The 26,428-nt window shown below is 37.9% G+C and overlaps 1 protein-coding gene across 1 annotated transcript; it reads left to right on the top strand.

Moving 5' to 3' along the window:
- Positions 1-906: 906 nt before the first annotated feature.
- Positions 907-16,274, top strand: GABRA6 (gamma-aminobutyric acid type A receptor subunit alpha6). Its single transcript, XM_059919605.1, has 9 exons — positions 907-1,214; positions 1,414-1,532; positions 2,121-2,188; positions 4,168-4,388; positions 4,474-4,556; positions 4,866-5,009; positions 5,421-5,573; positions 6,793-7,052; positions 15,466-16,274. The coding sequence occupies exons 1-9, from the start codon at positions 1,177-1,179 to the stop codon at positions 15,739-15,741; spliced, it is 1,362 nt and encodes a 453-aa protein (XP_059775588.1). The 5' UTR covers positions 907-1,176; the 3' UTR covers positions 15,742-16,274.
- The last annotated feature ends 10,154 nt before the right edge of the window (positions 16,275-26,428 follow it).

Below are 26,428 nucleotides of genomic sequence, written 5' to 3' on the forward strand. Positions count from 1 at the left end.
GAAAATACAGACTGTGAACTAGGTAGACACTGGGCCAGAGGATGGTGAAGAAGACATTTGCTTCTTGCTCTTATGTCCCTGAATTAAATATATATATTCACAATACTTTATTAATTTTATTTTTTTAAAGATTACAATTTTAAGGTTTAAAGAGACTTCTTTGACTCCAACTTTCCTTTACCAGACTGGGCGGAGAATGCTATTTCTTGGGTTCAAACATTTTGCTTTTGACCTGTGGCAAGCCTAATAAAATAGTGCCAGCAACATCATCATTAACCATTATCTATGGATGCTTAATTCTTACAGCATTTCTACATGGGAACCTTAATAAGCTATTTCCAGACACTGTCTCTTATAGGCAGCATTCATGAAACTGGCCAGGTTTCTAAAGATAGTGGTAGAACTTTGTATCTAAGCTTGAGATGCCACACCTTTGACAAGAAGGATCAGCGAAATATTCAACACTTTAAAAAACCGCTAATCCAACAGCAAGATGGTCAAGAGCTGTGGGGATGTAATTCTGGTGTCTTATAAATGCTTTTCCAAAGAAGAATGAGGTCCAATTTTTAAATAGAGAGGAAAGGGGCGTCTGATGCAATAAACCTGGTGAAATCAGAAAGAGAATCCGAGAGGATCCCAATATTGTTAGACATTTTAAGCAGTGAGAGCCATGTAGAAATCCTTCCGTGAACCACAGAAATAATAAATGCTGAGCCCATTGGAACATAATCTCAATCAGCAAGATGCCACTGCCTTCCAGATTTCCTCACAGGGCCCTGCGAAGTCCATGCCAAAACTAGCAGTGGATTTCTCCCATCTAATCTCCCCTTATGCCTTATTCGATTGTCGTCACTGCTCTCCGACCATGCACTGTCCCTTCAGACTCTCATTTCCCAACTAAGTCAGTCAGAGGAGGCTGAGTGTCCATTAGGACGTACTCTAAGACCGCAAACCACCTTGTTCCATGTGAAAAGACGGAACAGAGAGTGAAGAGAGCAAGGGGAACCCTTCAAGTTTAGCTGGCAACATTCTCACCTACCGGATTACTGGCCAGACACAAACAAGAAGGGCTATGAGTGGTCCGGGAGATTGCTCTAGTTAATTGGCAACAGGGAGCTGGTTGGGAGGAGGAGAACCCAGGAGGAGGGAGAACTGGGCATTTCAGTGCACTGCAGGATGGCGTCGACTCTGCCCTGGCTCTACATTATTCTATGGTGAGTAAGACTTTTTTCTGATTTTTCCTTTTAGCTCGGAGAAAAGGGCAAGCACACACCCACTGGGTGACTTCTATACCAAATCATGGAAGCAGCCTGGGTGGTGTGGCATGTATGTGTGGTGGGGTAGACGAGGCTGGAATGAACAGCCTATTTTCTCTGAGGCCAGGAGTGAGGGTCATGGACTGTCTACTCACAGGGTAGAAAATGCCCTAGGGAAACTTGAAGATGAAGGAAACGTCTACTCCAGAAACATCAGTCGGATCCTGGACAACTTGCTTGAAGGCTATGACAATCGGCTGCGACCGGGATTTGGAGGTGAGAGGCATCCTTACTAGACCAAACGTCTGTACTTTTCTTCCCCCTTAGTGCCATTCCAAGGCACAGAGGCTTCAGGATAGCAGAGTGGCAGGTTGCAGGGCCTGGGGAGGGACCATGTGTATGTTCCCATCCAGTCTCTGCCCCTTCCTCAATTCGCAACCTTATATGCCAGTCATTTGAACTCTCTAAGCCTCAGCTTTCTCAACTGTAGTGTGGTGTATGAACAGTGCTTGCCTCATAGGGCGTTTGAGTGTAAAATGAGATTCACCATATAAAACACTTTCTTTAGCATTCGTCCCATTAATGCTATCACTCAACGTTAATTATTGTTGTAATTTTCTTTAGAATACTAACCTAGTTCTCTTCCATTCCTTAAATTTCACAATTTTGCCAGAATAAATTCAAAATAATGCAACTGGTGTGAGTTTGTAGAGTTGAAAATCCAAAGGATTCCTGCTGCTGGAATTACTTTAGGATGGGTTGCAGATTCTGGCCATGAGAAGGGGCTTTGTGATAGAGTTGTTCAGTTCAGTTCCCTTAACATCATTGATGATAATTGCCCCCATCCCTCTGGGCTCATTTCAGGTGCTGTCACTGAAGTCAAAACAGACATTTACGTAACAAGTTTTGGGCCCGTGTCAGATGTGGAGATGGTGAGTGAGCTCTGAGTGAGGAGAGTAATTTTGCTTAGTGGGGGCAGAATGAATGATAAGGGGCATTGTTACCAAACTTGGCTCCAGATCCAAAAGCAATATGTGTGCTCCTGCTGGGAAGGAATGGCCATTAGAGCAGATTACTGGCTTAATCTCCTTCACATTTCACTAAAGGCTCTGCTTGGACACTAATCTGAGGGGCCTTTTATGATGATATCCTCTCTTCTGTTCACATATCATGCACCTATTCTTCCCTACAAAGAGAAGATTTTTCCCCATCTTTATGAAGTCCTAGTAAATTTTTGGAGGAGAAAAAAGAAAAACCAGCAAAGATGGTATGCTACATAAGTGTATATTGAGAATATCTATTAAATTTAAAACATAGCTGTTTTGGCAGTGCATCTTTCTCGGCATGTGTTATTAAAACAGTAAAGGGAGTCCTTTGGAAAGACTAATGCATTCCACGTTTTATGTTTGCAAATGGACCAGTAGGTGTTCTGGGGACGCTGTTCCAGGTACAGATGGCTATAGGATTCATAAGAGGGTATTTATAGTAAGCGGCAATGAAAACCTGAACCAGTCTTCTAGAACAAAGTATATTATGATATTTTTTCATACTTCTCAGGTAGTATGTCCCCCTAAAAGTAAAATATAAATACTAAAACTGAAGAAAAATGTAACTCTTTAAAGTGGTGCATTAAATGTACTAGGGGAATGTAATTCTAGATAAACAGTTATTAGATACTTTCATCTTCTGCTTTTTGAGTTGACAAGATAAGGAGAAAGGAAAGGAGGAGGAATAAAAAAAAGGGGAAAAGGAAGGAGTAAAAGAGAAAGAGAAAGAGAAAGAGAAAGAGAAAGGGGGGACAGGAGAAGAGAAGTAAGAAAAAACAACAAGGAAGAGGGGGAGAGAGTGAGGAGTACTTTATTTAAGAGATAAATGTCTTAAGACTTGAGAGAAATTAGAGTCAGCATTCTCCAGAATTCTCAATTATTTAACTATCATATTTTTCATTTGAGTACTGACTCACCCCAAGAATAAATAACCACCACCATATTCTACGGTACCATTGAAATCTGGGGACACTTAGAATTTATTTTATGCATGTGTCTCTTTTTTAAGACACACATCGTGTATTTGTACAGGAGAGGCTTGTTATAGCCTGGATCATCATTATATGGATATCCTGTGTGTCAAATTATATTTTTAAAATATAATCACCACTTGCAGTAATAGGTCTCATAAAGGAACATATAAAGTAGGCAAAGCAATTCTTGGCAATATTTTGACATAATTATAAGTTGTTATTTATCATTGACTTTTGCAAAGGCCCTTATCATAACTCTTAAGATTTTTAATGTTATTTCATAAAAGCCACAAATTAAAACTCATAATTTTGATTATGCATGCTTAAATGATGCTCTGGGTAATCATGGTAACATTTGCTTTTATGTTCTCTGAGAACAGTATAAAATAATCATGATGTGCAGACAAGAGTATGCTTATCAAGTAAAGTTTCTCTATCCTTGGAACTTTACTAAGTGGTACCATGTTGCTCAGAGATACCTTTGAAGGTGAACAAGCTGCTAAGGGAATGGTTAGACTCACTGATGGTAGGAAGGTCAGCACAAAACCTAGACTAAATCTTTTTCTATTTTTCTTCTAAATTAAGGAGGGAGAACTCAATAGGTCAATAGATGAAGAGACGGATGACTGATAGAAAAAGAGGAAGAATGTTAAGGAGGGTGAAGGTGGGAGAGAGAGGTTTGCACAATACAACACTATCTTTTATAATAATATTACAATCTTAGAGTGTGAAAAAATAATAATTCACTGAAATCATCGCTTCCCCGATAGGTTATTGTCATAAAAAGTTGCTTCGTTTCTTAAGTTTTAGGATTGGGTATGTAAGCTAGTGAATAAACTATTCTTAATAAGCCATCTGCCCAGCATGCATGAATCTCTTATTTTGTCTCAGGAGTATACAATGGACGTTTTCTTCCGCCAGACTTGGACCGATGAGAGGCTGAAGTTTGGGGGGCCAGCTGAGATTTTGAGTTTGAATAACCTGATGGTCAGTAAAATCTGGACACCTGACACTTTTTTCAGGAATGGCAAAAAATCAATTGCTCACAATATGACAACTCCTAACAAACTCTTCAGAATAATGCAGAATGGAACAATTCTATACACCATGAGGTGAGGTTTCCCCAATTCTACTTCCTCTGCCCAAATTACTTGTCCATCATACTAACTCAGAACCACTTATTTCAATGTCCCTTAGGCTTACCATCAACGCTGACTGTCCTATGAGGCTGGTTAACTTTCCTATGGATGGGCATGCTTGTCCACTCAAGTTTGGGAGTTGTAAGTTACAAAAAGCTCCTGAGAGTCAAATAATGCATTCAAAATACGTAATTATTTGGTTTTAGTCAGACACTGGAAAGCAAAAGAGAAATATTACTCTGATGTTCTCAGTATGATTCCAGGAATTAACTTACTTAATCATGTCTGTCAATCATACAGTCAGAGGTTTTGGTCACCAGGATTAAAGAAAATCATTAAAAAAATTTGTTTGTATCTCCTTTTTATAATGAACAAGATTTGCTTTGAAAGAAAAAAAAAAACACAATTAGCCAGATTTACCTCTCTGTTTAATTTGTTTAAAAAATTCAGATGCTTACCCCAAAAGTGAAATCATATATACATGGAAAAAAGGACCACTTTACTCAGTGGAAGTCCCAGAAGAATCTTCAAGCCTCCTTCAGTATGATCTGATTGGACAAACAGTATCTAGTGAGACAATTAAATCTAACACAGGTAAGCATTTGACCAATGCATGGATGTAATCCTGCATGGTGACTCCAGTGCACATTTTCAAAATATCTATATCTTTTTCCTCTGCATTATCCATCCTCAGCTAAACTTGTTGTTTTAAAGTGATGAGTAGCTTTCTTTAAAATTGATTTTGCAACCATGTGCATATAAAGATTTGTGTAGCCTTGGAGTCAGAAGTTTTGTATGTATATGACACCAAGAACCCCACAGAAAACAATGAGCTGATGTATCTATCATCTGCTGATTGAGCAGCTTTGTCATACATTGAAAAAATGCCTTCGCTTGTTTTCTTCCCACCCATATTAATTTAAAGATCTGCAAGATTTATTTCCAGCTGCATTCTTTCTGCACACTGTCAACAGCAATAATCCTGATATACCTGTCTTCCAACAGGTGAATACGTAATAATGACAGTTTATTTCCACTTGCAAAGGAAGATGGGCTATTTTATGATACAGATCTATACTCCTTGCATTATGACGGTCATTCTTTCCCAGGTGTCTTTCTGGATTAACAAGGAGTCTGTTCCGGCCAGAACTGTCTTTGGTATGCTTCCCTCTTTGCGCTCTACTTTCTGTCATAGTCCAGCTCACATTGCTTGTGTATTTTAGGGGAATACTCACACCAGTGCACTTTTTCAACCCACAAAGGAAATAAACTCCTATCTCATTCAGACACATGTATCATACAAAATGACCCTCATCTTATCTCACGTTGTGTGGTGAATCAACAAAAGATTAGTCTCAGCAAGAATTCTGGCTGGTTTCCTGTGACTTTGACGTGCCCTATTTAGGAAAGTTGTTTTTTTGTTGGTTTGCTTTGTTTTTTAAACTCAATTTGCTTTTTCATAACTAAAAAAAGAAAGCAGAAAATTAAAAACTGACATGTAAAGCAATGACAACAAAGGCTAAGATATTGAACCCACAAATACATGAATTATATCTCACTTTTATTAGGTTGGATCTTAAAAAAATTTGCCATTTTTTAGGTCTAAAAATAGTTAAAGATCACCAGTTTCCCCATTGTTCAACCTAAATATTTAGTTACATTTATGATGTATAGAATCACTACTAGTGTGATGGAACAAAATGAAAAAAGAAAAAGAGCTATAACAGAAAAATATCATCTGTAACAAAATCCAATATTTTTCTCAGTTTTTGTGATTATAAATTTAGTAGTTCATAGGGAAGACCTGAGTTTAATTGAAATCTCAGATGAATTTTGACTTTTTAATTTACCATACTAAAATAGATCTCTTTTTGCAAGTTATAAAAGAATATTTATATAATGATGTTTACCATCTTTGAATTATATAAATCCTCCAAGACAGAAAACTGCTGGCAGATGAGTAATGAAATTATTTTCTCATGATTAAATATTTTATCTTAAAACCAAGCTAGAAATAAAAAAATTTGAGAAATCTAATTTATATTTATTATTCACACCAAATAGACTTATTAAATATGATGAAAGATTATATCAGCATTAAATTTGATCAGAAGTTCAAAGTTGTATTAGTTATGTAATAATTTGCTATTATTATATTATAATATATTATTATTAATAATACACATCACCACACTAGGTTTTGAAGGAAACCAAAATGTGAATGCCTATGATAACTGTGAACAATTAAAAATAATAAAATAATAACAAAAAATACATTTGTAACAAAAATCCTCTCCACCAGCATGTTCCCATTTGATCTTGTTATTGGATTGCAAATGCTAATAGTGCATTTCTCATTCTGTTTCATTCATTCTAGGGATCACCACTGTCTTAACCATGACCACTCTAAGCATCAGTGCCAGGCACTCCTTGCCAAAAGTGTCCTATGCGACCGCCATGGATTGGTTTATAGCTGTTTGCTTTGCTTTCGTCTTCTCTGCTCTTATTGAGTTCGCAGCTGTCAACTACTTTACCAATCTTCAGACACAGAAGGCCAAAAGGAAGGCACAGATTGCAGCCTCACCCCCAGTGACAATAGCAAAAGCGACTGAACCCTTGGAAGCTGAGATTGTTTTGGTAATTGTTTACTTTTCTAATGTTACCTACCATATAGGAAAAGGCAGCCAGAATAGTTACCACAAACAGTTAGATAGTCCAAAAGTAATATTAGTGGGGCATGAGTTACATAACTTTGGTTCCAAGGCCAAGTTCTTCTCCAGCTTCACAGAAAAAAGCCAAGCAACAATCCTTCATTTATCTTTGCTCTAAACTTTTGGTATTCCTCTTTCATCATCCTCACTAATACTGGCAGATTGCAAGCTCTCAGAGGAGACAGAAAATTCTTAGCCTTTAGATGTCTCCTTTGAACAGGTTCCATTATACTGACTAGGGAGAATAAAGTTAAAAAAAAAAAAAAAGTTCCTAATGAGGTTTCAGAGTCTGAAGGAAACAAACAGGGACTCCTATGGACAATTTCTGTTAGAAATCCACTTGCTGCTTTATTTCAGGAGGGCAAGATGTGTATATTAGGTTCTATGAATGCTGAGTCATAAGCCAAGTTTTTGACTCATGTGAAAACATTCTCATGTTCACATTCATGTTATATGTATATAATATACATATTATTATGTATATTAATGTGGGTTTTTTTGAGATACAATCAGTGAGAAATCCCTATAAAATTAAGTTTAGATTCGCTGTGGCTAAGCTCTGGTCCCCAAAGTTTTTTTGAATAAAAAATAAATGATAGCATTAATAATTCAAGGGTCATAAATGTGCCCCCAAATTTCAATTTCACATATGAATAAATTCTCACAACAATTAAGTTGCACTTACTTTTTAAAAAATGGATTATAGAACTGATAAGTATACATTTTTATTTCAAAACAAACTCTAAACAGTAGCTCTTGAAAACAGAAAAATTTTGCTCTGCAAAATCAAGTAATGCAGACACTTTGAACTGAAAATTTCTTTATAACTGATCAATTCTCATGACTATTTCCAAATCGCAAAACCACATACAGCCCAGTTAATTCTTGGTTAAATTTTATGATAAAAATTATAAAGCTATGTGTGTTTTACTTCCCAAAGACTCAAATGTTTATTGGCTTTAAAAGATAATTTTGTATTGAAACTTTTCTCTTTGATAAACTTAGAAACTTGTTTGAGAATTTACATTTCCTCTAAAGGATAAGACCAGTCCCATGAAAAGTGACAATACATAATTTAAAGATTTTTTTTTTCTTGAATTAGACCTTGTTTTAAAAAAAAAAAGTTTGCCATCCAGTAATCTGGTCCAATTACACTTACAAATAAAAAACAGAGCCTGAGAAGGAAAACATTAGGCACTAGTTGGTAGAAAAACTAGGAATTGATTCCAGAACTCCTAATATCCACAGATTTACAGAGGCTGAGGCCCTAACCTCCCCAACACTTTTTCAAAGACTGAAATATAATAGAGTGCATACCACTGGGTAAAACATTTTCTGTATGTAGGTTAGGTTATTCCCAAAATTCTTCCCTTAATTTAATGATGTTTTCTTTATATATGTGTGTGTGCTTTGAAAGTTCACAAAAATATAAATTTTGTAACAAAATTATGTTAAAGACCCAGTTCAAAAGACTTGAAAATTATATTTTTCAGAAAAGATAAATTCAAAATATTTTTGAGAATTATTTTGTTTGTAAAAATAAGTGATTATGTTATAACCTATCTGTACTTACATAGGTATATAATTGACATATTGTCTAAAGGTCATATATTATCTTAACATATAGCTGGAAAGGAAGAAGAATTAATATTTATCATAATTCCATTTAACAGTTTCTTACTTGAGAAGCACAGTAAAAATAAAAAGAGAAATTCATGACAAAGAGGGTAAGAAAAGTGATTTTGAATATAGTCATTGATCTGATACTGAGACAAAAAGAAAGACCAACTTCCTTACTTCAACTCTTTTAAAATATATATTACTAAGAAGAATATGATTTCAAATTCTTAGAGAAAGCATAGAGGTATCGTTCCCTAAGTCTATTATTTTAAAGGTATAATTTATTAATAAGATGGAATTTAAGATCTCAGGTCTTCATATAAACTATCTTCTAACAGTTCTAAAATAGTAACATATAATGAGCAGGTCCTTTGGGAAGCTGGATAAAAAATTGCATTTAAATCACCTCAAAGTATTTTTTTCCTTGCAAGTTGACTTTTTTCCCTACAAAAAATTACATTTCTAAACCTGGCTCCACTTAAAATATTCCAAGGCAATGAAAAGGAGAATTTTGTTTCTGAAAGGCTAAGTCAAAATGTAAAAATAAAAACAAAAGTAACCAAACCTAACAATATTAACCTTGTAGGCATCAAAAAATATAGATGATTACATAGAACATGTACAGTTTTATTTATTTATGTCAAAACTTGGCTATTGTCTTATATAATATAGAGGAACAAACATAAATTACACATTTCGAATTTATACAGCACAATGGTATATTATGATTGCAAGGTCATTTTTTCTTTCAAATACCATGACATTTTAAAATGCCTATTCAGTTGTAATCAAAATAACATTATTTGAGTAAGTTGGACATTGAAATAGCAAACCAATGTGGTAAAGTTGAAATGAGATTAAGTGCTTGGATATTTCATGTGATTCTAAGTTGTATGTTTTGATGTGCACATTGCTTTTCACAGGAAACTGCTTAGAATGAATGTGAAAACTTTATCACTTTGAATTTGACCTTGAAATTTATTATAATAATAACAAAGAAATTCAGGCATTTAAAGCCTAGTACTAACACCTGAAGAGACATCTAAAACTAAATCTTCAGAAGTGCTCTATAGACTAATAATCTTTCTTATTTTAAGGCATTTGGAAGTGGAGACTTTATATTTTTGGATTTTGAGAAGAAATTGTCCACAGTTTCTTTCCTGCTTATATGGTATCTTTCCATATTGTTTTTATTTGGTATGCTGTTTTGGCTTTAGAGAGTTATTCCTGTATTTCTGTTTCAGAGCTTATTATGTGTCTGGGGTAGACTTATTTTATATATAAGACCTAGTTTAGACTTTGATCTCTTTCTGGATGTTTTGCTAGTTTTCTTGTTATTTTAAAAATCTAAGCCCTCACCACTATGTTCCTAAGAATGAATCCCCTGGCCCCCTACCCATCAATACATCCAATGTGGCTTCTCTTTTTCACAGAACGTGTGATGTTCTTGGTAAATTATCTACAAACTAAGTTGACCAAAATTTAATTGGTCAAGATAATAACTATATTTATACTGATTACGTTATTTTTTCTTTTCAGCTGACACCAATTTACTGAGTACCTCTGTGTTCATCAAATTGTTCATACCATAAGCCTTTATTTGTTAAGTGCTTTTTTGCCAGACCCTTTGTAGAATGCTGACGCTACCTTAGTAAGTGACATCAATAGGGCCTCTTCCATCATGGAGCTGCCTGTTGAGCAGGAAGAGAGGAAACTACTCAAGGAGCCATGACAATATACTGTGATAAAGGCTGTGGTTAGAGATGTATAGAAGGTTGAAAAAAAGCCACGAGCGAGCTATGAGACCTAACTCAGTCTGGAGGGGTGATTGTGGAGGACGTGATACCTAGGCAGAGAAAAGAAAGACGAGCCTGGCCCTGCTCTAGAAACTCTAAGTCAGTTGTTAGAAACTTGGGCACAGAGAGGGAAATAAGACATATTGTCCCTTCTGTACTCTTTTCAAGGTTGGAACGTCTGCTGGGCCATTACTATGTTGCCCTTCACCTGTGTAGAAAAATATGAATCATAGCATACTGAAAGATTTACCTCCCCTGTTCCAAATCGTGCTAAGATTTCTTTCAGTACTACCATTACTCCAAAGAATTAACAGTTGAATTAAGACCATCAGAGACTCTGAACACCAGAAAGATCATGATGTCCCTTCCCCATGGTAGCGCCGTCATATGACTTATAGAGAGGGTGGGGTGGATTAGATGAGGGGTGTAGGCGGTTGGCTCTTTCCCTATACCTTCCATCAAATCGCCATCCAATATTCCTTTTTGCACCCTCCAAACATTCCAGTATGGTTTTCAGACATGCCACTAGCACCACTGACCCACCAGATTGCTACCAATAAGCTGCTTCTCTGCAGGCATTCTGGAATTGTCTCTGCTCCTCAATTCTACCAGCTGTAAAATAAATGTGAGGACATTTGACAGAGTTGATTTTCTCCATAATGATTAATATGTAGCTTAAAAAATGTCAAATAATAAATGTTTTCAAAAATATTTTCTCTTGTTTTTGGTGCCCCTGTTCGCTGGTTCTAAAAGCAGATACTTTGTTTGTCCCTTGAGTAATGCAGCCCTGGTTAGAATATTTCTCCTAAGAGGTAACCCGTTGCCCCCTCTTCTTTAATATATTAGACTCACTAAATGCTGTATCAGAATTGCTCTAAGTACTTCCCAAATGCCTCATCCCTATACCAAATAACTGATTGTCACAAAGTCCAGTTTGACTCCAAGTACCTTTGCAATATGGCGTTGCTTAAAACAAAACAGTGCTCTAAAAATACCCAAAGCAGGATGGCACTGAGCAGCAGGGGAGCCCTGGAAAAATTCAAAACCACAGGTGTTCCACTCAAAACAGTGACAGCCCCAAGCTGAGCCCTCATCTGGACTCTGACAAGAGCCTATTTTACCATCAACTGAAGCTGCTGAGCTTACAATGGAGCAGGCGGGATCTGACACAAACCTGTAGCTTGAATGGTTTGCAATACTGGCTTTCTTTTCGTTTCAGAAATTCAGTGCGATTCTTCTAAATTTTAGGTGTCCAGTCTCCTACACCGCCGATTCCCAATTATCCAGGAGCTGATTATCCAGCGTGTGGGTTAGCCAGCCCTCTGGCATTTCCTTGAGCACCTTGTATTTGCTGCCTGCTAGAAATCCCCCAGCCATCGCTGGGCAATGAGACAGTGTAATTCTAAACCAGTGAAGCTCAGTGGTGGGTGAATTTTCCCCCAGAGGACATTTGTCAAGGAACAAGGATATTTTTGGTTGTCAAAACTCCGAGGAGGTGGGTGCTACAGGCGTCTTGTGGGTAGACGACAGGGATGTTGTTCAACACCCCACAATGCACAGGACAGTCCCCACAACTAAGAAGCATCAGTGTATCAGTACCTCTGTGGTTGAGAAGCCATGTCCTAAACCCTAAAGCTGATGGAAAGAAAAAATAATAGTTATGAAGAGTATGATCTTAGGCATCTGAGAGGGACTGAGTGAGGTACTGCCGCTTATTACTTGTGTGAGCTTTCTGCTTACACCTTCATTTGCTCATCTCTGAAATGAAAGTAATATTTTTACATTATAGATTCTTCCTAGGAATAAGCAAAATAATGCATGCAAAGTGCCATGTAGTGCTTGTTAATGGTAAGCATTTAGATATGGTAACTATAATATAATGTAATATCAACAATATGCTAAAACATAGTGTAAAATAATCATAAAACGTTTTGTTCCCTTCTCTTTGCCTGACTACTCTAAAAAGTCTTGGGAAATGTTTAGATTTTCATTCATTTGTTGATGTGGCATATGTTTATTAAGCATTCACTGTGTTCTATGCGCTGGCTAGGCACTGTGGAGCACTTACACATGAGAATAATATGCCCTCTACCACTAAGGCGATTTCATGTCAGGAAAGGGGATAAAGCACAACAAAAATAATATTTACAGGGAAGAGGTGATGACAGCAGAGAGTTGTAACAGTTAGGTAGGTAGAAATCTGTACAGAGAAAAGACACATTTCCTTTCTCAAGTTCTTAAAGACAAGAAGAAAACTTTAGAGCTGAAACAGAAATTGTCCCTAACTTTCTTTCTTTCTTTTTTTTAAATTTTCTTTTTTTTTTTTTTTTATTGAAGTATAGTTGATTTCAATGTAAGCCTAGGGAGAGTCAGTGACTCCTAAGGCATGTCTAAGTCATACAGCAGCTAAGTAGTATCTATGGAATTGCAGTCTAGGGCTTTCTGACTCTGCTGCCCTCTTAACTCCTAAGCAACCCTCCATAGAGATTGTCTGGGGAAGTAGATGAGGAAAAGAGGAATCCTACTGCAGGAGACCTTTAATTCCAGGCTAATGCCATTGTGCATAAATTTCTCATGCTGTTAGGTGGTGAATGATGTTGCTTAACTCTGGACAAGGGTTATTCAGCAATCTTCATTAAGTCATTTGTGACACTGTGACAATGCCAAGAGATTGACAAATAAATTTTCCCAACATCTCCAAAAGAGAGAGAGAGATAAAACAATGCCTTACATTTTTATGCTAGATTATGGTTTACAATCACTTTTTCATCTCAGTGAACTTATTCATGTCTGCCCTCTTTCTCCCTAAAAAAGGAAGAAACAGACAATGCATGCTATTAAAAATCAAGACGTGTTTAGAAAGAAAATCTGCTCTAAAGCCTTGCCCTCTTTTTTTTCCATTATGATCCTTAGAAAATTTACTAGAGTAAAATATTTTAATGTTCCTTATATCTGGGAGGAGGAGAACTCTTTCTGAAGAATTAAACAGTGACAAATTTTGCTCTTTCAGGTGGAGAATATTTTAATAACATATATAATAGATGAAAATGCAAATCAGAGTTTGAGAAACATGATAGAACGCTCTTGGCAGACAATGCTATGTTTATTCTCTAATACAAGTAGCATGCATTGAGACCAAAATACCATTACTCTGGTCCTATCCACACACTATCTAGTGACCCTGGGCACAGTAGTCCTGGGTTGTCACATATTTTTAATAGAAAATGTCAGTTATTTCCTATCCAAGATCAGTAGACTTGGCACTCTTCTATTTTAAATTATCTTCTACTTCCAATACCTATGATTTATTTAATTCTGTCCAGAGTGCCTAGCCTAATACTGGGTCAACAGATAACAAATAAAGATATTCTTTGCTTGAAATTCACCATGGTCATGTCAAATCAGACTTCATACTGATTTATTTTTGCTTTTGGTAAAGAAACAGATTTTCCCACGGCCCCTAAAAGCACAGTGGACTTGAACTCTCTATGATGACTATTATAGATATTCAGCAAACCTCCATGACAAATCAAAAGCAAAATTCAGGATGGGAGTAGAGAGAGGAGAGGTTTTCGGGGTTGTTGTTTCCCGCAGTCCAAATGTCACCACGTCAGTGGGTAATTCTGGTCCTGTGGCTCAACCAGCACAGGGGAGGTGGCGGCCTCATCCTGTTGCTGGGGGGCTGCTGTCTAAAGCTCCAGGAGTCTGTGTCCCATGAGTAACACACCCCGTCAGGCAGCAAAGTGGTGATTCTGCTGCCAGGGAGAAAACGAGGCAGTTTTACAAGAGCAGGGTTAATGTACAGCCAGGGTGTGAAGGCAGGGACCCAGCAAGGACAACCTGGCCACAAGGAGAGTGATTATTATAGGCCGTAGACGAGAAAAGGTAAGAATCAGAGGAAGCCCCCTAGTCTCCACCATTATGAAAGGAGTCTAAAGCAAACAGAATTAGAGTCTCTGAACCAGGCTCAATACTTTAAAGATGAGAAAATGCTGGGATGAAACAAGCAGTGAGATTGACCAAGTTGGTTTATGACGGGCTGTGAAACTATGGGCGAAGCAGTTCCCACATCTGGACCTCAGCCTTCTCATGTTACTTAATGCACTGAATATCCCTTTCAAGACTAGGATTGGTTGTCTTATGATTTCAGTGGAACAGAAAATCTCATGATAGAAAAGAACATATGACAATTCTGAGGTTAGTAAATGTATGACTTTGGTAACTTAAGATGGAGGGAGACCAGGTGAGAAGCTCTGAATGGAAAACAGAAAGCTCCCAATATAGAACTCTGGACCAAGAGGCAGTCATATTTCAAGGGAAGAACAGTCATCCCACTCAATATAAGGGTATTTCTATTTTGTCACTGGCTTTTGATGTACATGAGCACCTTTATATTTTTTTGCTGTTCTTGATACCTCAGTTGGTTCAAATTTATGAATGGTAAAGATCAGGCTATAGGCTGGGAATGTGTCTAGAAGAATGATACCATTTAGCCGAGCTGTTATTTTCTTGTATTGAGTAATTGCCCACACATTCCAAAATGAAATTCCCTCTCATTGCCCATACCCACTGCCCTATAGGTTTATGCATAACTGGGGTGGTGGGTGGATAAGCCCTTATAACCTAGCTTATCTCCTAATGGTACAACACTCAACACAGTTTCTGGGGCATGGAACACGCTTAGCATCAATTGCTGATGTATTAAATTATAGGATGTTGGATGTTAGCAAATCGATGTTTTTAAAATTTGTTTTACCACTTTCTTGGAAAAGTAGCACCATCAATTACTATCAAGAATTTGCTGATATTTTAACTTATGTAGTAAGTAGTCAATAACTATCTGTCGATGATGAAAAAATGAATGATTAAGTGATGTCTATTCTTTTACCCAGGCTGAATATATATGTATCTTTTCCTCTACAGCATTCTGATTCCAAGTACCATCTGAAGAAAAGAATCACCTCTCTGACATTGCCAATAGTTCCATCCCCCAAGGCCAGCACAGTCCTCACAAGAGCTCCCATCTTACAGTCAACACCTGTCACACCCCCACCTCTCTCTCCTACCTTTGGGGGTACCAGTAAAATAGACCAGTATTCTCGGATTCTTTTCCCAGTTGCATTTGCAGGATTCAACCTTGTATACTGGATAGTTTATCTTTCCAAAGACACGATGGAAGTGAGCAGCAGTGTTGAATAGCTTGCAGCCATAATAACCTGCATTCTGTAAGTTCTCATTTTCTGAATGTTTAAAAATAGCAATGAGACTTGTATAGATGCTTTTCTGAACATGAAATCAAAACTGAAAATCTCTAACACATAGCTTTGAGTAAGCATGTATGGGCAAAAAAAGCAATAATGTTACTCCTCAAAATTGGAAGGTGAAGGTTGCTGAAAAATATGACTTTTCTGCACATTAGAGAAAATTTTATAAAAGGATAAAATGGATTCAAGATGAATTTGCCAATCTTTGTCCTTCACAGTTCAATATTTTAATTGTCACTGTGAATATCATTTACCACAAAGCAAATAAAAACAAGAAATGCCAACACTTCCAAAGGCTGCCTTAAAATGTTTATTTTGGCTTAGTTCTCAAGAGAACAAAATATAAATAGTCTAAATATTTATCAGTAGGTTAATACCAGCATGTTGGAGGCCTTTATGCTAGTAAAATGGCTTTCAGTGACATTGTAAAGCCTGTATTGAGCTTAGCCATTTGTTTTTAACCTTGCTGTGCTATTTTATCTCAATAAAATATGGTGTTTGTATACATATGAATTATACATAGATCATAAATTATATATGCATTTGTACATAGCTTTAGTTGGACTGCAGTACAGTGTTGTTTTATCTCATTAAGCTCTCCTTTTAAAATAATATGCTCATTCATAATTCCATGAAGTGTAGAAGGCTTGTATATTATGACTGTTCTTATATCTCTTATTCTTTACCTTTCTAAGTGTATCACTAAACAAAACAACAATAAACATGCTTCTCTGGGTCTGTTTAATAAAGCTCAGAAGTTTCCTTAAGTATGGGGAAATGAAGTGGTTACCTCCCCAGTGTTAGTGTCCCTGGGGATTCTGAGAGATAGAAGGTATGGGACAGCCAGGCTTGGTCACCCAGCTCTAAAAAAAAGACGTGAATTTGTATTCAAATAGTCAGTCCTGCTAGAAAACAATGGAACAACATCTTCAAAATGCTGAGGGAAAATGATTTTCAACCCAGAATTCTGTAACCAGCAAAATAAAGATAGAGGATATATAAAAAAAAGTCAATCCATCTCTTTTCTGCTCACTCAACATACTTTCTGTTATAAGATGAATGGGGTCTGAGGATCTAATGTATAACTTGGTGACTATAGTTGATGACACTGTATTGTGTAATTGAAATTTGCTAAGAGCAGAAATTAAATGTTCTCATCAAAAAGAAAAAAAAAATGTAAATACGTGAAATGATGGATATGTTAATTAACTCGATGGAGGGAATCATTCCACAATGTATACATATATTTAATCCTCACATTGTACACTTTAAATATCTTGCAATTTTATTTATCAGCTGTACTTCAATCAAGCTGAAAAAATGAATGAAACTATTTTTCTCCCTTTCTACTCTTCCAACTCTTTCTGATGCTAATTCTACCCATGTTTCTCCCACACAGAATGGTATCAGGGAAACAGGAACTAGGAGTAGGAGAAAGCATGTGGTATTGTTAGTGCAAATCAATAAACCCCTCATTAGTTGTAGCTGGGTCTTAAACATCATTGAGATCAGCCAGAGCTCTGAACCCAGAAAGAAATACTCTTGAATTACTACCTCTTGCCTTTATCCAGGAAAATACAAAAAAATTCTACGGCCAAACAAATCAGAGTTTAATTGAAATAGCTCTCTACTAAGGGTGATGAAGTTGAGATATCCATCTAACTTCCCTATTAATTAGCTCATAACAAAATCACTTAGCCTCTGGAAGACATAGTTCTAGTCTCACCTATAGGACGAGGGGGATGGAATGGACACCCTCTGAAGGTCCTTCCATTTTGAACAGCTTATGTTTGTTTCATTACTATTCTTTTCTATCTAGCTTAAGTCATTATACAAGGCCTGCTCCTGTTTTTGAGAGTACATTAAATAATTAAATGCTACGTAGGTGTTAATCACATTATATCCTATGTTACATTTAATCTTCTTCACAAACCTGTAAAGTATATACTGCTGTTATCTCCATTTAAAGATAAGAAACCAAGGCACAGTGAAGATGAGTAATTTTGTTCAAAATCGAGTGACACTCAAGTGTTATAGCTGAGAGCCATACTTAGGCAGTGTGAATACGTAGCTTGTTCACTTAACCATAACCATACAATGCAAGTCTATTCTGTAATCCCCTCCAGAGTTCTCTCGCCTTGTCTTTCATTTCCTGTAATAACTTTCCTTGTATCCTGACCTGCCTCAGCATTTATTCTACATTTCACTGCAAAGCATATTACTGTCAGTCAACATCTATACTTGGAGCTGAAACAGATGAGTAAAACCCACTAAAATCATTACATATTATAGGCATTAGATTTCTCCTTAATTTTTTCAAGGGATCTTGAAAAAATTTGCAAAACTTTTGAACTGCTAAGGATTCTAGAGAATACTATTTCTCAGTGTATATCATGGAGTGGTAACAGAGGTTAACTGAAAATAGAACAGTTTTCAGAGTTAAAAAATTTGAGGGGAGATGCTGAGTCAAAGCAAAATAGGTTTCTTTTCTGCTGGAGTTCTCAGAGCCTTTATTATGCTTATGTGCATTGTGATTCTCTCATAGTTTGCTATAGTATTTAACATTTCCCAAATCCACATGGCCATAAATATTATTTTGCAAGGAGGAAATGCTGGAACTAGCATTCCCCAGAAAACAATTTGGGAAAGACCAACTTGGCATTATTTATACTATCCCTTCGGTCCCCACAACCAACTAAACAGATAAGGGATTGAGTCTCTAAATGGGCAGATGACTTATCCTAGTTCATACAGCTATTAGAGACCAAATTAGGACTGCATAAAATAAAAACCAGACAAGGTATTTCAATAGAGAATTTAATACAGAATGAACTGTTAAATGAGCAACACAGAGATAGTAACTCCAGGAGTCAGACACCAAAAGGAAGATGACAGGGTTAACAGAACCTAAAAACTTGTGCAAGTGGCCTTTTAGAGCTGGATTTAATCATCTGTAGAGAGGGCATCACCTGGATGGGGATAGTATTAGCTCAGCAGCTCAGAGAAGAGAACCCCAGAGCTGGGAATTAGACCTCCAAGGACAGGGTACCACCCGGCTAATATGAGTATCACAGGTAATCAGAGCAGGGGCTCCTCAGACCTGGGTCTCAGACCTCTGAGGTCTGCCCACATGCTGCTAGCGTCTCAGGAGCTTGAGGGAGGACACTTATACATTTGAGATCAGACTTGCAGGGAGGAAGGGCTGCTTGGCTGAAACTGCTATCTTTGAGAGAGCAAAATGAAGCTGGTTCTAGGAGAACCAAAAACTGGAGACTGGAAACAACTATCATTTCAAGGTGAAGGGTAACATTAAAAGGCAAAGCAAGACTATAACAGGGAGAATATTCCTTTCCCTTTTCACCTGATTTCTAGTCTCTCTTGAGTCCCTCCTATTGTAAGAACGTGACAGAAATCCTAGTGGCAGAGAAGAAATGAAAATTAAGGAGTTCAGCCAGAGCATCACAAAATAGAGTATAGAAGGTTGGATTTGAAGCCAACAGAAAAGTGCTTAATAACTGAAATAATTCACTCCTCTGGTTATCTGGTACCATACACACACCTCTGTACATACATAAACTGTTTCACAATCATAAGATGCAATTACTCTTCACACAAACAAAAATCCTGTCTTCATTAGTCCAAAAAGGAGATACACAAAATCCAAACAGCCATTGTGTTCATTTCTAGGTAACAATCACAGCATCCATTTCTGATGATATTTAATCTTCTATTACAATCAGAGTCCCACCTGAATATTCTGTTTCCTAAAGACTCAATTGTGAACCTATCTATGATAAACTACCTTTATATAAAACAGTAAGGGGATAGGAGAAAGGAGGTCAAAAGAAAGCATATAATATACACAAATACTAATATGTCTAAATATCTATGTGGTCTTTATGGATAGGAAGAGCTATATCTATCTCTGGGAAAATAATAGCAAGCAAGGAATAAACTATGCATAGCTCCTGTAGTCCCCATTTCTGTAATTAGTCACATGACTGTAGGAGATATAAATAACTTCCTTTTTCTACTATCCTTTTCTCTCAGTCAGCATCCCAGCTGGTTGATTTTGAGTTCTTTACCGCACAGAATTACTGAAGGGTCTTAATCCAAGAGCAGGATAGTTTTCTCACATCCAGGAAGGTAGATTTCTTCCACTACTAAGAAATCTTAGCCTTGGAGTTCTAAGATTCTCAGCATTGTTCAAGTCCCCTCAGATGTCACCATACAAGTTTCAGTCTCACTTTCCCAATTAATATCCTCGCTTTTTCACGAGAGACATGGCAAGTGTAAGATTTTGATTTACATTGTAATTCTGCAATCAGCACAATTAAAATATGCATCTACTTTTTAAAAGAAGCCAGCCCTGCACTAAAAGAAAAAGAGATTCTTTCGAGTGCTATAGAAGCTCTTCTGTTCTCTATTGCTTGAACTGAGGATGAAAAGCCCTGAGTTTATACATTTCTATCTGTAGATTCTCCAGTGCAGTCAGAAGAGGCATCTCACCCACAGTTCTTGTAGTCATCATAATTATATAAGAATTAAGGATTGAAGACACTGGGTTCTCAGGATATTTCATTATAATCAATAAGAAGTGATCATTTAAATTAATTGTAATATAACTTTATATTATGAATTACTAGTATCTCATTTCCCACTGGAAAGGAGATCAGTACTTCATCAGAGGACACGGACATGACCAAATAATTCTCAGAATCTTCTGGTATCAAGTAAAGTTCAGATAGAGAAACAGCTACCATCCTTAGGGCTGGGGTAAAATGAAAAAGGGCTAGAGTTATCATCTTAGGGGAAGATTCCCAAGGAGCTGGGGCTCAGACCTTTAAGAAGGGGTCAATGCCAGGGGAGTGATGAGTCTATTCCTGGCAATGCAGTAAGAATCACGTAGAGGTCTGCCAAAGTAGAGGGTCAGTATGAGGACGCTCCTTATGCAAGAAGAGGCTTAAGAAGGAATGAAGAAGTCCCTTCTTTTTCCTTCTGCCTTCTCATCTCCCTATACTGCCTCCTATTCTCAGAACTCAGTAGGAAGCATTTTAAAAGGAGAAATGAAAACTGTGCAGTTTAGTGCCACTGTTCTCAAGTATAGAAGGGTGGATTTGCAACTAAGAGACAGTAGCTTAAGCACAAACACAGACTGAGACATAAACTATTCTAGTGTCCAGTGTAAGCTCTTGAAAATTCTTCCTTAATGGTTGAATTCCAAAAGCCATAATGAGCTGGTGGGGGAACCACACAGGAGCAGGGAGATTTGTTATTAGAAACCACTTACTAGTAAAAGCCCATTTCCATTTGTTATAATGAAATGATATATGTTATACATGTAAATTGCCCAGAACAGTGACTGGCATATACAAAGCACCAAAATAAGTGATCACTTAGAGTAGTAATAGTATCATCATCATCATAGCATCTTACTATATGTTAGTATTAAGCACTGGTATGCAATTGATAAAATTAAGGTTAAAAACATTTTATGTCAGGTTATGAAATGTATAAATCATGAACTTCCTGATAACAGATATTAGCTGGTACAAAAATAAAATGTATGCTATCACACCAAAAACAAAACAAAACAAAACAAAGCCCCAAATTACTGATGAAAAGTTTGAGTGATGCCCCAAAGGGTACATTTTCAAAGAGCTTCCTACAAAGTTTGGCTATTTGATTATGTGTTATGGTTTAATAATGTTCTTAACCCATGATTTTGGCAGTCTAATGCTTTCTGTCCCAGAAAAATCGATGACAATTATTGTCTTAAATCCTCCAGAACCTGAACTACATTCATCTTTCTGACGGCATGTGTTCTTGAGCATGCGGGTAAATACTGGGGGGAAACTAGAGATTAGCATTATGATAACATAATGTCCCTTGGAACGGCAATTCTTGCAGACTAGATGACTTATGTAGAGTCAGAAAGACAATATATAAATAGACTTTTCTTACATTTCTTAAATTAATTTGCTTGTTTCTCAATTAATACAAAATGAATGGACAGACTACCTTCTTTAACTTTTACATTTTAGTTCTAATTCAACACATTAACATCTCCTAATTTAGTTACCATTCTTGGATTTTTTTTTTTGGTGGTGATGGTTGATGGTCTTTAATTCATTCTCAATGTCTAATTTTCACATTTATCCAAATGCTAATGCAACAATGCCTCACATTTATCGTAGTTCATTTTTCTTGGGATTTCAATTTTTCAGAAAACCAATAACTTGATGCTCAGCCCAGAATTCCACTCAACTCCCACCACCATCCACAGCTGTGAAATAGTCAAAATAAATAAACCAAAATAAAGGTACTGAAAGACAAGTGTTTTACTCACAGCAGAGTCACTCCACCCTCACTCAAAGCTTACACATTTATATTTTAAACCTACTTCACACTGGTTCATTTGTTTCTTATCCCAATGTGGATAAGAGGAGTAAAATGTGGAGAAATAGGGGGGCATTAGAATCAGATAAACCAAAAGTAGAAATGACAGCAGATAGAAAGCAGTTAGAGAGTAGAATATAAAAATCAGTTTCAAAATTGTGGGCTCATTGTGTATCGGGGCACACAGCCCTCCATTATAAAGTAATGCCTCACTGCCCTGGTGCAAGTGCATTGGAACAGATCCCTGCACTAGGTGAGGTGAAACCATGAACAAGTCAGTTACTTCTCTGGGCCTTTGTTCCTACATCTTTATAATTGGGGGTCTGATTAGATGATTTTCAAAATCCTTTAACAACCTAAATTTCTATTATTTTATAACAATTTTAAAATGAGCTTTCCATGACCTCCATTTAAAATGTCAGAAGGGTATGTGACACCTTTTAAAATATTTCTCCCAAAAGCAGTTAAACGAAGTAAAATGATTTGGTCTTTTTTTTTTTTTTTCATCATTCACTGAGTATTTTAATTTCAATACCGTTACCCAAACACAATTTTTCTAAGTATTTAAATAAATTCATAAGGTACATATATCCAGTTAATTCGTTAATGGGATTAGATTTCAAGTTGTTTTAAAATGCCGTGGGGGAAAAGATTTGGTCTTAATAGTAGTAAATACTTGTTATTTAGCAGAAGTAGGACATTTTTATATGTACTTACATATATTTTTGATTTAATCATTACAACCATTCAGTGAAGTAGATTCTATTCATGCACATTGTGCAACTGAGGGAACTTAGGTTCACACAGGTGGTGTTAACTGCACGGTATTTCATGATCAGACAAGATTCAAGATCCATTTCTGTCTTTTGCAGAACTTCATGCTCCTCACCAAGTATCACAGATAGGCTCCATGTACTTACTTGCAAGGGTGCCTCTGCTCTATTCCTGGGTCACAGGTCACCAGCAGGTTTCTGGTTTGCAAAGGTAGACAAGTAATTTGTGCTATTCCAATTACAGCCCATTGATAAGGAGCATGGCCCTGCCCCTGGCTAGATTATGGGTTGTACCAAGTTAGCGCAAGAACATTCAAGTGATTAAATATGATTCCCACTGCTGTGCCCCCATATGACTTGAATACCAACTTATCAGCAAGAGATTGCTGATACATGGAGAGATTTCTCTTCTTTTTTGAATATGACTAATTATCCATTGATTTATATTTTTAAAAATCTGTCATTTCTGTGTATGTGAAGCAAACAAGTATGCACAAATTTCTTCCCGTGACATCTTGACCAAAAGGTAAAGCCCCCTTTCTCTAACAATGGAAATAACATGGAAGAGGCTACAGCTCACAGGAGAGAACATGGGCTGTGAAGCCTCTCTGGGACAGCTAAACATTTTAAAACATACCATCTTAGGCAACTTACTTAAACTCTCACAACCTTAGTGATGGGCTGCACCAAGCAGGCCAACAAGCCCTCTACCTGCCCATCCTCAAGACTGAAGAAAGACCCCGGAGTCGGTGAAAGAAACATCAGTGGTTTAATGGATGGAGGATCTTACACGTCTGAAGCAAGGTCCTGGAGTGACACCCCACTATGTGCTGCAGACAGTGGGCAGGACATGGCGGCAGTCTTCACTCCCAGGGGCAAGGGGAGGTTACCAGTTATAGGAGGAATTGACCTCAGGTTGTCTCATCCGTTACCAGGGAAAGTAGAAGAGAGGCACACCCCTCATGGCCCCTTTGATAAGCTATCACGGTGGAGATGTTCTGATGTAAATCACTAGCTGGGGTGGGGGCAATATTTAAGAAGGTCAGGAATGTGAATGGGGTGTAGGTGAAGCAGGCACTGGTCAGGCAGGGGATGTACCGAGACCAAGAGAGCAGTCATCTTCGGTGGCCTGACCATACACTCCAACCCTACAGACTCTGCAGGACGCTTGCAATCCTGGTCCGCTCCTCTTCCCCATATCCCTGGGGTCAGGTATGTAGGGGGCACTGCAACCAGATACCACAAGTACCATACAGATGGCGAGCATCCAGAGAGCATCAGGAGTAAGATACCTAGTATGCTCAGAACACTCATTCGCCAGGATGTGGGCAAATTTTAGAGCCGAGCACTTACCGGGTCAATGGAGAGGGAGTCAATGACAGCAGTGTCTTGACAAGTTATAAGGAAGGTAAGGCCACCCCTGGTTTTCACAAACCCAGAGCCACCCCCATGGGGTGGGGAAGGCGCCAGCTCTAAAAGAAACATTCTGGTGGCCTAGCCAGCAGTCAAACTACAGGTCTGCCCACCCCATGTTATGTTGAGTGCCATTAAGAGCTGGACCCATTAGGTCTTTCCTAACAAAAAAACAGTTAATCCCACTAGTTGGGCTCATGTGTTTCAGAAGCCAGCCTATTCCATTCCACACAGCATAGCCCAAGGGGGTTCACGGGCAGTCAGTTGTACAGTAACATTTATTGACGGGGATCCTTCTGACGTATTGGCATGTGGGACAGGAAGATGGTGAGAGTCTTTGTCCCCCACTGTCAGCCATCCCCACAGAGTCACATTAGCCGGGTCCATTTTTCATGAAAGTCCAGAGGAGGATGAAAACAGCATCTCACCGTAGACCCCACAATTAGATTCATTTGGCAGTGAGGCCATGGTAGCTTCCCAGTCCTTGAATAGATTCCTCCGCTCAGGCTAGGGATGATACGTAAGACATCTAACAGGCACAACACAGGGGAGATCATGACCACCAAACAAAATACAAGCAGTACTGGCATTCTGAGATAATACCACACTTGCCCGTGGTTTTTGTCCTGGTCTCCCATATAGTTCAGAAAAACTCAAGTTTTTAGTAATACAGCAATGTGTCCATAGGCCACAAAGCAGGCCACTCTGGTCAGTAATGTTTAAGTTAAATCATGTATAAGCTAGAATGACTTCCCCATATCTCCATATGTGACAATGTTCCCATCATTTCCCCCTTTTGATTGCAAATCTTTTGATAGACCAAAGTATACGTCACTAGAAGCCAGGGTGAATGTTGCCTGTCCTGGGTCCAGATTATGACCTTCTGTGCTTGACCTCCTTCATATTTGTCTAGTTATTCATGCTGGGGGAAAACGGATCAGATACTGTGAACAAACTCAGAGGTATGTTAATGGGGAAACATTTTATAGGCTACACATTTTATCACTTATACTGAATTGTTACACGAGCATTGCGCATGTGCTTTCAGTGGCAGACTTAAAGTAAGCAGTCATACATCATGAGTAGTTATACTCTGTGACAACTTCATTAGATAATTTTCTTTTCCTCCTGAACATCAGGGCAAAAGTGAGGCTAATACAATAACTTTTATAAATCTAGACCTCAATCAACAGGAATAGAATTTCTTATCTACTGAAATATAACATTTTTCTCTCTAAAAGTACCCTTATTTCCACCAAACACAGCCAAATCAAGACTGATTTGTTTGCAAAATAAGTCTGGTCAATTGACCACATAGGCTCCTCCAAACTGGCTGAGGTAGAACTCCTCAGAAGGAATCTCAGACTGAATTCCCTAAAGGCCTCTCGAGCAGGAAAGCCATGCCAAAGGTCTGCCATCAGGCTCTGCCTCGGTGGATTTCTCTTTGCTAGAGGTCCCCAAAATATAGAGATTCCCACACATGCCAGGAGACAGTTTTTCCCATCCACCTGATAAGGCTGCTCAGAACCCAAGAGTCTCCAGTTTCTGAAGGGACCAGGCAGAGAAAAAAGAAAAATGTTTCAATTCTACCCACAGGTGTAGTTTACCAAATTGCTATAAGTTATAACTAACTTGAGGGAAGGGCTTCCCTGTATCTGGAAAACACAGACCAAAACCAGTAATATCGGACTTCCCTGGTGGCGCAGTGGTTAAGAATCCGCCTGCCAGTGCAGGGGACACGGGTTTGAGCCCTGGTCTGGGAAGATCCCACATGCCGCGGAGCAACTGAGCAACTAAGTCCATGCGCCACAACTACTGAGCCTGAGCTCTAGAGCCCGCGAACCAAAACTACTGAGTCTGAGTGCCACAACTACTGAAGCCCGCGCGCCTAGAGCCCGTGCTCTGCAACAAGAGAAGCCACCCAATGAGAAGCCCGCAAACCGCAACGAAGAGTAGCCCCCCCTCACCGCAACTAGAGAAAAGCCCGCGCGCAGCAACAAAGACCCAAGGCAGCCAAAAATAAAAATAAATTAATTT

This window comes from Balaenoptera ricei, chromosome 3 (assembly GCF_028023285.1).
Source record: "Balaenoptera ricei isolate mBalRic1 chromosome 3, mBalRic1.hap2, whole genome shotgun sequence".
Classification (NCBI taxonomy): Eukaryota; Metazoa; Chordata; class Mammalia; order Artiodactyla; family Balaenopteridae; genus Balaenoptera; species Balaenoptera ricei.